Source organism: Glycine max, chromosome 2 (genome assembly GCF_000004515.6).
Source record: "Glycine max cultivar Williams 82 chromosome 2, Glycine_max_v4.0, whole genome shotgun sequence".
NCBI lineage: Eukaryota > Viridiplantae > Streptophyta > Magnoliopsida > Fabales > Fabaceae > Glycine > Glycine max.
In genome coordinates this window covers 4051883-4067511 of record NC_016089.4, presented here as the reverse complement: position 1 = coordinate 4067511, position 15629 = coordinate 4051883, and the positions used below count along the sequence as shown (strand labels likewise).

At 32.4% G+C, this 15629-nt stretch overlaps 4 protein-coding genes across 6 annotated transcripts; 1 reads left to right on the top strand and 3 right to left on the bottom strand.

The window, feature by feature from the left end:
* Positions 1–851: 851 nt before the first annotated feature.
* On the bottom strand, positions 852–3666 carry LOC100800398 (serine/arginine-rich splicing factor SR45a). 2 transcript variants are annotated; one of them, XR_001383920.2, is made up of 10 exons: positions 3554–3657; positions 3442–3461; positions 2918–3040; positions 2661–2684; positions 2530–2553; positions 2170–2269; positions 1937–2086; positions 1625–1849; positions 1300–1369; positions 1150–1190 (listed from the first exon to the last, which is right to left on the bottom strand). XR_001383920.2 is itself a non-coding variant. In XM_014764956.2 (9 exons), the coding sequence occupies exons 1-9, from the start codon at positions 3554–3556 to the stop codon at positions 964–966; spliced, it is 741 nt and encodes a 246-aa protein (XP_014620442.1). In that variant the 5' UTR covers positions 3557–3666; the 3' UTR covers positions 852–963. The 2 variants fall into 2 exon arrangements, 1 of the variants encoding a protein (XP_014620442.1); XM_014764956.2 differs by lacking the exon at positions 1625–1849 and having other exon boundaries at positions 852–1190; positions 3554–3666.
* A 1326-nt stretch (positions 3667–4992) lies between these two features.
* LOC100796677 (pentatricopeptide repeat-containing protein At3g24000, mitochondrial-like) lies at positions 4993–7099 on the top strand. Of its 2 annotated transcripts, XM_014764945.3 has the most exons (2): positions 4993–5107; positions 5223–7099. In XM_014764945.3, exon 2 carries the CDS (start codon positions 5309–5311, stop codon positions 6818–6820), a length of 1512 nt encoding a protein of 503 aa, XP_014620431.1. In that variant the 5' UTR covers positions 4993–5107; positions 5223–5308; the 3' UTR covers positions 6821–7099.
* Positions 7100–9445: 2346 nt separating this feature from the next.
* On the bottom strand, positions 9446–9919 carry LOC102661425 (uncharacterized protein At1g76070). Its single transcript, XM_006575736.3, has one exon. The coding sequence runs from the start codon at positions 9917–9919 to the stop codon at positions 9446–9448; it is 474 nt and encodes a 157-aa protein (XP_006575799.1).
* Positions 9920–12822: 2903 nt separating this feature from the next.
* AMT4.4 (ammonium transporter AMT4.4) lies at positions 12823–15496 on the bottom strand. Its single transcript, XM_014771250.3, has 3 exons — positions 14891–15496; positions 14496–14781; positions 12823–13379 (listed from the first exon to the last, which is right to left on the bottom strand). The coding sequence occupies exons 1-3, from the start codon at positions 15494–15496 to the stop codon at positions 12823–12825; spliced, it is 1449 nt and encodes a 482-aa protein (XP_014626736.2).
* Positions 15497–15629: the final 133 nt, after the last annotated feature.

The window sequence follows — 15629 nt, the reverse complement described above, 5'->3', positions numbered from 1 at the left end:
ATCAATTGAATCTTTCAATGGTTAAAAAAATCAACCAAATCTTTTAATTATTATAAAAAATAAATAAATACATCCCCCAATCATTAAAAATTTCAATTAAATTTCTCAACTATTAAAAAATTTAATCAAAATTTATATATTCTAGGCTAAAATGCAAATTTCATCCTCTTATTTTTCAAATCCGTAATTTTAATCCTCAAATTTTTTAATTAAAACAATTTGTCCTACACTTTTAAAAATCTAAGATTTTAGTCCCTTTGTTAATTTGAGACTTGACTATGTACTTTTTTAATAAATTAAACTTATTAGCAATTAAATAATTTAAAAAATATCATTTAGGTAATAACGTGTCAGACCAAGTTTACAAAATACATAGATTTGAAATTAACCACGAACTAAAATTTAGTATGTTGTTAAATTTTAACAGAGACATTGATTAATGATGAGCCTACAATGATTGACAAATATATTCTTTCAAGAATCAAGCAAATGAACTTTAATTAGGGGAAAGTTTGAGGAATGATAGCATTTTTCAACACTCAATTCACCAGCAGGTGATGGATCAAGGGTAACCTTTGTGAGACTGCTGCAACTGTTGAACCCAAATGGAATAGTTCGGGTATAATATTTGAGTTATTGTTCGGGTAAAAATAGGTGTTGAAATCGTAGACAGCATCACATGCAAAAACGTTTGAGGCATACGCACACAGAAAATTTTTTTAAGCCAGAGTCTCAATTCCCTATAGCAAATGCTTACATACTTCAAATTCAGATTTCCACACTTTTGTCCACTCTAACTTTCTGTGTGACTTCGAGAAAAGGCACACTGATAGTCACACAGGAACAGCAGCTTCCACCAATAAACGTATACATTGTATATAGGCGCAAACTGGTAGTCACAGCACCATATAGTCAACAAATTTTTGCTTACCTTGTTCAAATAGTAGAATGCTAAGATAAACATCACCTAGATCCGCGAGCATACTTCCTGTCTGGGCTACCATGTGGAGAATAAGGAAGTGACCTAGACCTTTCCCTCCTAGACCTTCCACCATAGGGTGAGCGCTGGGGAGAATAATCTTGGCCACCTCTGTATGGTGAACGCCTCGGAGACCTACGACGTGAGTAATTGTCACGGTCAGGACCATCGCGATACCTTCCCCGGTCACCACCTCGGTCACCACGATAGCCTAACAAAATTTAAGATACAATTCAGTAAAAAATTATTGAGAACTTTAATAAAACAAACACAGACTAGATTATCCATTTATGATAAGATATCCCTTAAGTTAAACTTACCATACTCCCTTGTGTTTTTCAGTCCAAGATAGTGCCCTGGGGTTGGAGTTCTTGCACGTTTTCTTCGTGACTGAAATGAAAATGCAGGAGTTAATCTTTAGTGCTTCCTTGATAAAGGACATAACATCCAAATACCACACTAAACAGCTAATAAACTTGAATTAGTGACATCTTTCTTGCTTCTATAAATTCTAGAGAGTAACATTTTACATTATATTAAGAGAATCCTCAGTAAGAAAATTTCATCCAAATACAGAATCTAGCGTCTGAGAAGAGTGTAAAATATTTATATCCACACACAAGATTAATGCCTGGTGTGAGATACCATAAAAGCCTGATTAGAAAGTTGTTGATAATGTCCGTTGTTTAGTAGAGAGTTGAAAGTGAATGCTGAAGTTGTAAAGTTGTTGGGCAATATAGTTGCTATGTTTAGTTGATCAGACGCATTTGATTAGCTGTTTAAGTTTGCCATTGATCAAGCTGTTTCACTAAAGTTCACATGGATGAACTGATCATCTGATCGCTGCCAACATAGCTGATGCAATTCATTCTGAATATAACCAGAAAACCTTCAAGTCAAGAAAAAAATGACGAGTACAATTGTTTTAACAACTACTACCATAGAAAAATCCATTACCCGCTCAACAGTGATGTAACGACCCTCTAAAACTGATTGATTGAGATACTTGATACAGCGCTCCGCATCTTCAGCAGATTCCATTGTAACAAAAGCAAAACCACGAGAAATCCGTGTACGGGGCTCCACCACAAGAAAACATGAAGAAACCTACAAAAGGAAACAATCATTGGAGGGATGAATAATAAAATTCAGCAAAAAAAATTGAAGAGTAAACCAGTATGATACTTCACCTTTCCTTCCTTGGAGAAATGCTCCTCTAGGTCTCTTTCGGTGACCCTCGAAGATAGACCAGTTACATAAAGTGTGTCACCAGGATTTGTAGGTTCAGACCTACAATATATTTTAGAAGATTAGAAGCCACTAGAATTGAACTAGTAGTGAGAAACTTGGGTAGCTGGCATGAGTTCATATTTACAAATCTCACAGGCATCATCGAACCCAAGAGAAGAAAAAAAAAATTGTAACTTTATGAGCACATCACTATACAATATACAATAGTCAACATAAAAACACAGTTAACTCTTTCAGAAATACTTGTGAGATTATATGTAAGCCTTCCATGAATATATACAAAATTGAAAAAGACCAACCTTCCATGAATTGGTGACCTTGACCTGAAGAAGTAAAGACCCAGAAAGTGGTAAAAACAGAAGACACAAAAGGAATTAGTTTCAGTTACTTTCAGAAAGACAAAATATATACAAAATTGAAAAAGGCCAACCTTCCACGAATTGGTGACCTTGACCTGAAGAAGTACAGACCCAGAAAGTGGTAAGAAACAAAAGGCACAAAAGGAATAAGCTTCAGGTACTTTCAGAACGACAAATATATATATATAATAAAAAAAATGTTATCTACTATCTACATTTGGCCGTAATTTTTTTCATAATTTCAGTAATCATAGTGCACAATTTAAAACCTTGAGTGGCATAGTCACCTGCCTCAATACTCTCAAACTAAACAACAATTGTCACTAACCTGCCACGACTTCTAGAACGCGATCTTGGCCTTTGTCTAGGCCTAGACCTCGACCTAGATCTCGACCTTGACCTAGATCTCGATCTCGACTGAGCTTTCCATGGGGAAGGTGACCTTGAGTTCCTGAAATACCATCACGGCCAGATAAAATAGCTACACAGCAAGTACAATCCATAGAAAGAGTTTAAAAGATAAAAACATGGCTTCATTAACCCAGCATCTAAAACTCAGAGTGATCACTTTCCATCAAACAGCAACACAATTAATTCACGACTACACGTTCCTTCAAATGATCACATGAAACCAATAATTCTCATTAAAACTATTAAGAATTCTTTTTATTTTTCTTTTGTTTTATAAAACCATAAAAGTACGAATAAAACAAAAAAAAAACGTCCATCGCAGATCATGTTAGAAAAAAAAATGCATGCGTGAACTCAGATCTGCCAATTATCAATGGCCGAGGCATAATTGGGGGAATGCGCGAGAGGAATATCGAATCCAAAGAGAGTTTTAGGGTTTACCTTGCGAGGGGAGAATCAGCCTGCAAAGTGAAATTATAAAAGTGTTAGATTGTGTTGAAGGAAGAATTACGAAAGTGAAGAGCGTTGTTGAGGTTTGAGACAGAGAACTTGCCATCTCCTTGGAAGACGAAGGATTAGGGTTTTGGAACAGAGAGGCTGCCCAAATGAATTAACGAAATCAGCACGGGTGTTAGAGTTATCTATAGGGTACGACTTTCAATTGGTCTGTGTCAATAAAAAAAATTAATATTTATAAGTAAGATTTTGTAATACGATTTAATTTGATTTATAGAAGAAAAAAAATGAATCAAATAGTGTGATTTAATTTGATTCAATTTATATATAATATTAAATCTGAATTAAAAAAAAAAGTAAAATTATATTTTTTATCCATTTGTCTTTAATTTTGGATTTTTTTCTTCAATAAACTAATTCATAAATTAAAAATCTGAATTAACGGTCACGTGTCATTTTTTTATTAGACGATATCACGTGTGTCATGTTTCGATGAAATGTCAACACAATGTGGTAGTGAAAATTTCTTTGTTACCATCAACGTTCAATTATGGGTTAGGGACCAACTAATATTGCATGATTTTAAAAGATAGGAAGACAAAATTTGTGAATTAATTTACCTGAAGACAAAATTTAAAATTAGAAACAAATTGAGGGGCCAAATTTATAATTTTGTGAGAAAAAATCAATCATTTATCATTTAAATTGATTTTATGGTTTTTTAATTTTTTTATCTATTATAAATATTTAAAATCTATTGATTAAACTTATATAATTAATTATAATGTTATATTATTTCAAAATAAATTTATTTTTTATTAAATTTTATTTAACATATTTTAACAAAAAAATATTATTTTTACTTTTAATTAGCTTTATTATAAAATAATATTATCAATTTTTTTGTAATACAATAACAATGCAGTAGTTGATATTTAACACTATTATAAATATATTGGTACATTATCTTTGTAAACATATTTACGGTTTAAAATTCACAAAATACGCGTCTCAGTTACATGACATTCTAATATACACGTTATCTTACCATTATCTATAGCTTTATTTTACAATTATCTATTAATTATTTTCTATAAACTATGAATTATCTACAAGGGTCTTATCTCACCGTTTTCATCACCTAACTCACTTGTTTTTTTGAAGCATATGAGATTTTTATTTTATAAGTCTCTCATCTTATCTTCTTAACAAAGGTTATTCTCAATCATGATAATTCCAAACCATGATGCACAATTCAATTTACTGCTAATTCACCCAATTCCATTAGTTATTGTACAAACTCTCATAATTTATTTGATGAAGGGAAATATAATGGTGACGAGAGAAATATCTTAAAAATACAAAGCTTAATGTATTGAGGAATATTAGTACTATAGTTTTAAATATTCCATTTTAAATATATTTTCTATTAAAATTTATTGAAAGTCAAACTTTAGTAAAAAAAATTATTTAATGATTTTTTTCTTATTTTATAATCTTAATAAATTTTAGCCTATAAGATGTGTTAGGAGAAGTATATTATTGGCGCCGTTAGGTAGCAGAAAAGAAGTGAGAGATGAGAAAAATTTTAAATTACGAGACCTCTAGTTATCTGTATTTCACTTGTGAGTTATTTGAGTATTTCTTTCTGGTAATTCATTTACTCTTTCCTTATTTCTAAAATCATATACTTTTATTTCTTATTTATTTTTGATTCATCTTTATTTTCATTAAATGTTTCTCTCACCTATTTCCTTTCTCCGCAGTACCCAACAGATCCTTAAGTCACTGAATGCCAACGCTTTCTCGTCCAAATGCCATGAAGAGCTTCCAAAGACCTCAATGAGCTCCAATGCGTGGCGTATCTCGAAGAGTGCAACAACTTTTGAGACCCAAACTTCACAAAGACTCGTTCTATTACACAGAACTGTTGAACCTTTGCAAAACCACCGACAACGTTAAAAAAGCGCACGCCCAGGTTGTGGTCCGAGGCCACGAGCAAGACCCCTTCATTGCCGCAAGGCTCATCGATAAGTACTCTCACTTCTCCAACCTAGACCACGCACGCAAGGTGTTCGACAATTTGTCCGAACCAGATGTTTTCTGTTGTAACGTGGTCATCAAGGTTTACGCCAATGCGGATCCCTTCGGTGAGGCTTTGAAGGTTTACGATGCGATGCGTTGGCGTGGCATCACCCCGAACTACTACACTTACCCGTTTGTGCTCAAGGCTTGCGGCGCCGAGGGAGCTTCTAAAAAGGGTCGAGTGATTCATGGGCACGCAGTGAAGTGTGGAATGGACTTGGATTTGTTTGTGGGCAATGCCCTTGTTGCGTTTTACGCTAAGTGTCAAGATGTTGAAGTGTCCAGAAAAGTGTTTGACGAAATTCCTCACAGAGATATTGTTTCTTGGAACTCAATGATTTCGGGGTATACTGTGAATGGATATGTGGATGATGCTATTTTGCTTTTCTATGATATGTTAAGAGATGAAAGTGTGGGGGGTCCTGATCATGCCACGTTTGTAACTGTTCTTCCGGCGTTTGCTCAGGCAGCGGATATTCATGCAGGGTATTGGATTCATTGTTATATTGTGAAGACAAGGATGGGACTTGATTCTGCTGTGGGGACTGGACTTATATCGTTGTACTCAAATTGTGGTTATGTAAGAATGGCACGAGCCATCTTTGACAGGATCTCTGATAGAAGTGTTATAGTGTGGAGTGCAATAATTAGGTGCTATGGAACACATGGTCTTGCGCAGGAGGCGCTTGCTTTGTTCCGGCAATTGGTTGGGGCTGGCTTGCGCCCTGATGGTGTTGTGTTTTTGTGTTTGTTATCTGCGTGCAGTCATGCAGGTTTGCTTGAGCAGGGCTGGCACCTTTTTAATGCCATGGAAACTTATGGAGTGGCGAAGAGTGAGGCACATTATGCTTGCATTGTGGATCTGTTGGGGAGAGCTGGGGATTTGGAGAAAGCAGTGGAGTTTATTCAGTCTATGCCTATCCAACCCGGGAAAAACATTTATGGTGCATTGCTGGGTGCTTGTAGAATACACAAAAATATGGAGCTTGCTGAATTGGCCGCGGAGAAGTTGTTTGTCTTGGACCCTGATAATGCCGGGCGTTATGTGATTCTAGCACAGATGTACGAAGATGCAGAGCGATGGCAGGATGCGGCCAGGGTGAGGAAAGTAGTCAAGGACAAAGAAATAAAGAAGCCAATTGGGTATAGCTCCGTAGAGCTGGAATCAGGTCATCAGAAATTTGGGGTAAATGATGAGACTCATGTGCATACAACACAGATCTTCCAGATCTTGCATAGCTTAGATAGGATTATGGGGAAAGAAACTCGTGCAATGTGATGCCATTTTGTAGGAAATGGTGGATATAGCGGGTATATCCAACCATGGGAAAGAGACCTGTCATCGCCACCATGCTAATAATTTACCAATACAACCTGGACTTTGCATATTTTATGTTTCCAAGATATTAAAAGCATTTATTTATTTATTTTTATTTAGTGCTAGTTTTTAGAGTAAGAGGAGATATCATGTACATTTTCTGAGTTTAGAAAGCATCCCTAACTTTTCCATATTTGTAAGAATGTTAGTTATCAGAGCTGATAATTGCATCTGTCCTCAGATGATCACGAATTTACAGAAGCTGCTCTAATACTCTATAATAGGAATTAATTAATACTCTAGGTAAATTAATCATTAATGGAAGAATCCCTTCCTGTCCCTGATATGTACCAATGGTTAGACTTCAGTAAGGTAGTTTCATTATGTAAAAATTACAAGTATACGTGATGGATTTAAAAGGAGGGTCTGGTGAAAATCCACATAACATGAATTTTTGCTTGAAGGGATGAAATTAAACAGTTACTCAGATAAGTGCATTTGAAGCTTGTAATTTGTTCAAGGTTTCTCACAAGGATTGTTGTGAATTAAATTCGATGATGATTTAGAAGCTTCTGCCAATGTCAGTGAATGAAATGGTGATGAATGATTTTCATGACAATAGGTATAACACGAAGCAAAACAAATCAATATTGTGAATACATCTTTTTAATTGTGATATCCCTTGCTCAATATACAGTTTATGTCCTCACTTAACCTATGGATGGGTCTCATTGTTTACTCCATTTATTTTTTCTCACTTAAGCCTTTAAAAAAATATATGAAAAACACATTTGTATCCCTGTCCTATTTCCTTAAACCCTTCCCCTCACTTTCCCTCTTTTCCTATTTTCACAACATCCCCTTCCTGGTCATTTTTGTCGATTGCCAAGCTTGCCACAAGAATGCCCTCACACCGTTGTGACAGTATCGTTGGCCCACCGTCATTAAAGATTTTTTTTTTCTTCTTTTAAGTTGTAGATTTCAATGAAATCAAGATTTTGTTGTGTAAACATACACAATCCTGACAATAGAATTGTGCACATATTCTTTCTTCTTCTTTCTTACTATTTCTATTACTTCCCTAATAAAAAGAGAGTGACGACTGAAGAGCCATTCCTTTTTATTCATTGTTTTGCAGCAACAACGTATATGGCGCTAATATGGTGTTTGATTAATGCGCTATGACATCAGTTGTGTAGGCTTAATTTGGACTTTGTCGATGGCAGATGGTGAAAAATGATGCATGTTGACCTTAACGATGTGCGCTGGTGCAAGGAATGAGTAGTGAGCGTTGCTTCTTAAAAGTTTTATCAGACTCGACTCAGAATCGACTGGTTCAACCGGTTAACTTGGAAACCAATCACCTTTATATTCGGATTGATTATATATTCAAATTGGAACTTATGTACCTTATGTGTTACTCTTTGCTTCCCTTAAAAAAAAGGTGTTAGTCTTCACTTTTTATATTTATGATGTATAAAAAAATTACTAACGTAACAATTAATGTTTTTTAATTAGTATATAATTTTAAACTAAAAATATTCAATGCATCAAGCAATTGATTATTAATCAAACTTTTTTTTTAGAGTTATTAATCAAACTCTATTAATATGATTAATGAATCTAATTAAGAAAATAAATGTTTAATTTATCAATTTGATCTATTTTTAATTTATTAATTATTTTTATTTATATTAAATTTATAATTTGAGTGTGATGTTTTAACTTTTTACTATAAATATATGATTAGAATTCAATAATCAAAATATTATTTATTGTTGTTTTCCTGTGATTATTTTTTAATAAAAAAGAAGGATTTGATATTTAATGAGTGTAATTCATCTCACAACACACATTAATTTTGTGAACTAGAACATGAATTTTATCATCTAGAGTTCAAGAAATTATTAAGTGATCCAAGATCATTATGTGATTATTGGTTGAGACCATAAATGATGTGATGATTCTGAATCACCTAATAATTTATCGGTTGTACTAATTGACTAATTTATAATAAAATTATTTTGTTTACAAATATATAAATATATATCAAAAACTAAAAATAATAATTTTTATAGTGTTTATTGATTATTAATTTCGTAATTTATATTTTAAAAAAATCCATAATCCATTATTAAGACATCAAAATCAACTAAAAATTATATAATCCTTTAGGTGGGCCTTTTAAGTAGGTCTTGACTGAAACCTTGATTATATTATCCATTGAGTGAGTGTCTCTTTGTTCTATCACTTATATTAATTTTAAAAAATCAAAATAGTTGAATTTTCAAATCAACCTACATAAAAATTCCTTCAAATTGCATATATTAAAACTGAACTTAATTGCTTATAATTATACTAAACATAATCATATTCAATAGATATAACTTAGTTGATAACACGCTTTGAGTTTATGAAAATGATTTGACTTTTGTCTCTTTATAATAGATCCTTCAAGAGGAGCACAAAAAAGTGCGAGTAGGCTCAATCCTAAGTTTAGTGTGACAAATCATAACATTCTTATACCACATTCTAAATCACAAGTCACAATTCACTTCTCTACCAATGCTACTTTGAAAGTGACATTTACCTTTCCATAAGTGCGACATCGAAATCACGCAATGATCCTTCTCGCCCACTTGCAAATTTCTTCATTGTACCCAACGATGGAGCTACCTCTGTGGTTGATGCCTTCTCTTCCAAATTCCCACTTTCTTTTGTGCCCTCACCATTTCTCATGAAAATCCAACGCAAAAACCTCTTATTTTCACTCTCTTGTGTTTGAACCTTTTTCTGTTCATGGGCCTTTCTCTTCTTCTTGCTCTTCACTTGGCCCATACAAGACACCTTGGGCGAATTGGGCTCCCATCCACTAAAACTTTCAGTTTTGTGCCTTCTTCGAGCTTCTTTGGGAACAATTGAGACCCTATGTGTTGGTGTTCGACCTGCCCCTGGGGTAACACTTCCACTAGGACTCAGATTAGGGTTTTGAAAAGAAGCTAAGGGTTGATTTGGCAAGAACTTGAACAAGTTGTTTTTCATTTGAGACAATTTATCCATCATAGGTTAATGACCTCAATGGATCTGATTATGTTGTTAATCTATCTATGATTATGAATATGGTGCCATGCTAGACAATAAATAAGGCACGGGATATAAAAGACTTTGGAGCAAGCTGCAAATGACATTAACTAGTCAGAGAGAGAATAAGGGAAAATTGGAGAAACAACATGGTCGACATTCATCATATAGAGGAGTGGGTTGGTTTGTATATCGTTGAGTATTTTTGAGACTCTGGAGAAACTAATTAGTATTTTTGACACTAATCAGTTTTTAAAGTTTGGAATCACATAATAGAAATATTTTTACCTTATTAATGTAAAGATTGTTAGAAGATTTTTACCTTATTAATAAATTAGAAATCATTTTAGATACGACTTTTAAAATAAATTATTATAAAAATCAATAGTCTTACTTTTATAATATTACTACTATATTATTGTAAGAAAATCTTCACACTATCAGTAAGTTTTACCAAATTCATCAAACAATCTTTTTTGGTCCAAAAATCATCAAACAAATTTATATACATTTTTAATTTGAATTGAATTCAGATAAATATTACATCAATGGAACTAAATATTATATTAATATTTCTTTTCAAGTCTAATTTACTTTTCTCTCTTTCTATATACATATATATATACATATATATATATATATATAATATTTCCTTTTTAAAATATTTTTATTTTAATTAAATAACAATTGTATCATACTATATAAGAAAAGAAATCTATGTCTTTATATATTTTTATACATCTTTATCTTTATATTTAAGGTTCGTTTGGTATAGTGGAGAAAAATAAGATAGATGAAAATAAAAATAATGAGGAGAAATAGATGAAAAACATAATAAAAATTAAAGGTGTTTAGTTGAAAAGAAATAGAATAAGAAAAGATTAATATAAATAAGTGAGAAATAATACAATGAGTCTCAACAGTTTTTAAATTATTTCCACCTTATTTCTTTTTTCTAAACATCCTAACTTTTTTGCATCCAGCCTGCATTATTTTCATCCACCATAATGAAAGAGTCAATTTATATGAAAATGAAAAAATTAAATATTAATCATATAATTACATATGAATTGTCAAGATTTAAAAGGTTGTGTTTTAATCTGTATAATTGATAATAAAATCAATGATCAATATTTATTCTTCTCATAATAATTAGATTTTTTCTTCTTCTTGATTTAATATTATGATTAACATCCTTAAAAAATAGTCATATAATTATATTTGGACAGTCAAGATTTAGTATCATAAGATAACAACTTAAAAAGTTATTTTTAAATTTACCCTACTATTACATATTGCTTAGCCATCTATTAAACTATTTGTTTAAGTATAATTTTTCTACAAGCTTCTTTTTAACTCTTTTTTATTTTTAATTTGGGCTGATGTTAGTAACATGGAAATTGCATAAAAGAACATGGTAAAAAAATAATCACATCATGAGTAATTTTAAAATTTTATTTTTTCTTTTTCTTTTAACACAAATTAGAGGGAGAAATCTTAGAATTTACATGAAACTATTGATAGTCAGTAATTTATAAATATATTTTATTTGGATCTCCCCCGTGATTTTTGTTCAAGTTCTTGGCTAAGCTTTTATTGGTGGGGTAAAGGATTAGGATTTCAAAGGATTTTAAAAAGATTTTTTTTTATATATATATAAAAAAATCTTGTGATATTTAATTAAGATTTTTAAATAGTATAAATAAGTCTGGTGATATTCAATTAAGACTTTTAAGATTTTTTAATGAAAGCAATAAAATTTGATGATATTCAATTAAATTTTTTTATCACTTATAAAAAGTTTTTGGGTATTAAAAAATATACAAATTTGGATGAATTTTATTAGACTTTTTAATACAAAACATATATCAAATAATCTCACCCAAACTCTTGAAATTTTGCTAAATTCTTTTCCTTTTTTTTATTGATTATCAGATTTTCTTTTTTCATATCGCACATACCGTATTCCCTCTTTAATAATCTTCAAGTGTGTGTCATATATGTTTTTCTTATTCTTTTAGAATAAAAAATATCAATTACATTCCTCCCCTTTACATTTTTTCTTTGGTTTTGCTAACCATGTCTTCCTTATATTAACTATTCTCATCAATTGCTCGACACAATTCTTTTGTAACTATTATTCTTAATTTCGTCATCCACATGAGTAATTCTTTTACAAATTTTTTGCCCTCTTCACTCCCTTCTACTTCATTTAAACATGTCATTGAATTTATGATGAAATAATTGTAATAATTATTAAAAAAAATAAGAAAACCAACGTATAATTTTTAATCTATTGTTCAAATTCAAAAGTGAGAATGAGAAAATGTTATTATAAGAAGGATTAGTATATAGGATGACATAAAGGTAGAAACAATTTAGCTATTAAAAAAACTATATTGATTTTTTACATTTTTTTTATCTAAACTTCATCATTTCTTATTTTTTTTCACTAACTCTTGTAATTTTGAATGTGTTTTAAAAATTTACAAAATTCTTTCAAATCTTATAAATCTATTAATTTATTTCAAAAATTTTAAATTATTATAATATAAATCAATTAAAATTCAAGCTATAATAAAATTTTTGTAAAGAAATCTGATAAGTCATCATATCCTTACATAATCTTTAAAATTCTCACAATTTTTTATGTTAAAATAATCTTTTAAAATTCTAATCCAATACACCACTAAAGTTTAGATTTTGAATTTGTTATTTCAAATGATTTAAAAGTATCCAAATTCTTTTAAGCAAATTTTGTGTAAGCAATTTTCTTACCGAAAAAGCAATTCACATTGCAAAAATGCCTTCAATACCATTTAATGAACTTAGCATAAAATTCGAATAATCCAAAGGCAAATGCAAATGCAAGTATGCAACATCTATTCTCCTTCTTTCCTAGTGAGAGGAATTGAAAACCTTTTTCGGCACAAGGAAGGAATTGTTGGACCTATATGAAGACGAAGAGGGATCCTCATTCTCTCTCCATCACCCCACAATGCATATGCTTCTTCCCCATGGGCAGCATCATCACCAACCTCAAGATCCTCTTCTTTCATCCTAAGATCCACAATGCGGCTTATGAGAATACAAATGAGGCTAGTAATAACAACATTCCAAACAATAATAAAACCTGCTCCAAGTAATTGGTACCAAATTTGCCTAAAGCCATGGTCCACTTCCCCCTTAAAAAAGGTGTAGAATAAGCCGGGGCAATAATTTGTATCTTGATACATTATTCTTAGAAGGTCGGGTTTGGCAAACACGCCAGAAAGGATACCCCCAAGAAGACCAGCCACAGCATGAGTGTGAAAGACTCCTAATGTGTCATCTACACTTTGAAAGAATGCGGATTTTTTGTGTAGCACCATCATTGTGTACCATGGAATGGAACCAGACAATGCTCCCATCAATACTGCTGCCCATGGATCCACCAAGCCTTTTCACATACATAGGTAAAAGGTTAGAATGCCAACAACATATGTCTTTCAATTCGAAAAGTGAAAAGTGGAAAGCCTTTGTAAATGTATAATTAATGTTTGAAACACTGCGTAACACAATTTTTTTACTAATTGTTTTCTTATTGGTACTAATTGATGTTTATCATACTAAATGCATGTACAACATTAATTTATTATTAAATAGACAAAATTGTAAATTTGATCCTCTAGCTTATCTCGAGTTTCGGATTTGGTCCACCAATAATTTAATTCACCAATTTGATTTTCCTATTTTGTAAAATCGTGCAATGTTGATTCCTCAGACCACACTTGAAAGTTGACGGTTAACAAATGATGTTGACTGCTATGTGTCACGTTCTTATTGGATGATGACTATCACGTATCATGTTCTGATTGTCAACATCCAATTGTGGTTTGAGGAACCAACATTGCACGATTTTATAAAATAGGAGGATCAAATTCGTGAATTAAATTAGTGAGAGACCAAATCCAAAACTGGAGATAAACTGGGGAATCAAAAATGCAATTTTGCCTATTAAATACTATAATATGAATTACATAAATTTTATTAATTCAATAATAAATGTTATATAAATTTAATTAGAATTTATTTATAATATAAGTTTTTATATTTAATTATAAATTGTTATGCACCATACATTATTTGGATCTTGTAAGTCTAAATTTTTTAATATTGATAAAATGTGTAGGAAAATTAAAATCACCCCGTATTATTTGTATGATGAAAAGATAGAATTCGAGAGGATAAAAGAATTCCCTTTTCCCCTTTTTTTAATGAATTTATACAGAGTAAAACACTTTTATAAAGACACCCAATAAGTTTTGATCATCTATCACATTATCTTATTTTTTAATATGATGTAATGTAAAGGTAAATTACGTTTTATGCAATTGTAAAATTACTTTACATTGATGATATATATAAATTAAACTTTACATATGTAAGGTCTAATATTTTATAAATCTGTTAGAATATTTTAATTTATTAATACAATTATATATGCTAAAATTTGTTCTTAAAATAAGTTTTGTTTTTTAAGGAGGGGGTGTGCAATGTGAGCTTAATTAATTACCTGCACCTGGTGTGATGCAGACGAGGCCAGTGATCATTCCCTGGACAGCACCTATGACTGAGCTCTTGGTATATACAATCATGTCAAGCGTAAGCCAAACGAGTAGGCTTGTGGCAGTGCAAAGATGGGTATTGTAAATGGCCAAGGATGCGATTTCTCCCACTTGAAATGGAGCTCCACCATTGAAACCTGTCCAACCCATCCACAAAAACCCTGCACCTCCAAGCACGTGAATTATGTTGTTTGGTGGAAAGTTTTGCCTGTCCTGTGAAATTCTTGGACCAACCTGCATGCCATATTAGATCGATGTTTGATGATGACTCTTCAAGCCATGGTGTTGGACAAATACTGAATGAATCAAATTAAAGGTTACAATTTCAATGTTATATATGTACCCAATAAGCAGCTGTGAAACCCGCAACGCCAGAAGACAAATGAATGACAAACCCACCAGCATAGTCAATTATTTTTCCCTGAAGGAACCCATCATCGTCCCATATGCTGAAGGCACCAACGGTATAAGACAACGTAAGCCACAAAGGGACAAACATCATCCACGCATAGAAGTTCATTCTCCCAAGCAAGGACCCTGCAAGCAACACAAGAGTAATTGCGGCAAAAGCAAACTGGTAGAACACAAAGTCAGCCATTGGAAAATACCCAATTGTTGACTTTGCGAGGAGAAACTTCTCGGCCAAGGCATGGTTGGGCGCTCCCACAAAGGGTAAAAGCCTGGCCCCGAACGCCATGCGGTGTGCCCATGAAACCCAACAAATGAGCACACACGCGAAGGCGTACAGGGCCATGAACGCCGAGTTCACGGCCCATTTGCGCTTTACCATGCTGCCATATAGGATCACGAGCCCGGGAACGCTCTGGAGGCCCACTAGGGTTGCCGCCGTGAGCTGCCACGCGTTGTCTGCTTTGTTGTTCCACTCCGGCGATGCCTCGCTTGGCAAAAGGGACGATGGCAAAGGGATATCATAAGAACTAGAACTCATAGTAATAATAATGAAACCAAATTAATGTCACTCGAGAATTTCGAAAATTTTCTGGATGGTGTGGTGGAGTTTGGAATTTAAAGAGTGACACATTTTTGGACATTTTGTTAAGGAATCTTTGGAATTATCGCTA

Coding starts and splice junctions, on each gene's coding strand:
- LOC100800398 (XM_014764956.2), bottom strand. Junction 3,041..3,441: donor GCTGATTCTCCCCTCGCAAG/GTAAACCCTAAA, acceptor ATGGTATTTCAG/GAACTCAAGGTCACCTTCCC. Junction 2,685..2,917: donor CGTTCTAGAAGTCGTGGCAG/GTTAGTGACAAT, acceptor GTACTTCTTCAG/GTCAAGGTCACCAATTCGTG.
- LOC100796677 (XM_014764945.3), top strand. CDS start 5,309: ATGCGTGGCGTATCTCGAAGAGTGCAACAACTTTTGAGACCCAAACTT.
- LOC102661425 (XM_006575736.3), bottom strand. CDS start 9,919: ATGGATAAATTGTCTCAAATGAAAAACAACTTGTTCAAGTTCTTGCCA.
- AMT4.4 (XM_014771250.3), bottom strand. CDS start 15,496: ATGAGTTCTAGTTCTTATGATATCCCTTTGCCATCGTCCCTTTTGCCA. Junction 14,782..14,890: donor GTTTCACAGCTGCTTATTGG/GTACATATATAA, acceptor TATGGCATGCAG/GTTGGTCCAAGAATTTCACA. Junction 13,380..14,495: donor CTGCATCACACCAGGTGCAG/GTAATTAATTAA, acceptor GTATGTGAAAAG/GCTTGGTGGATCCATGGGCA.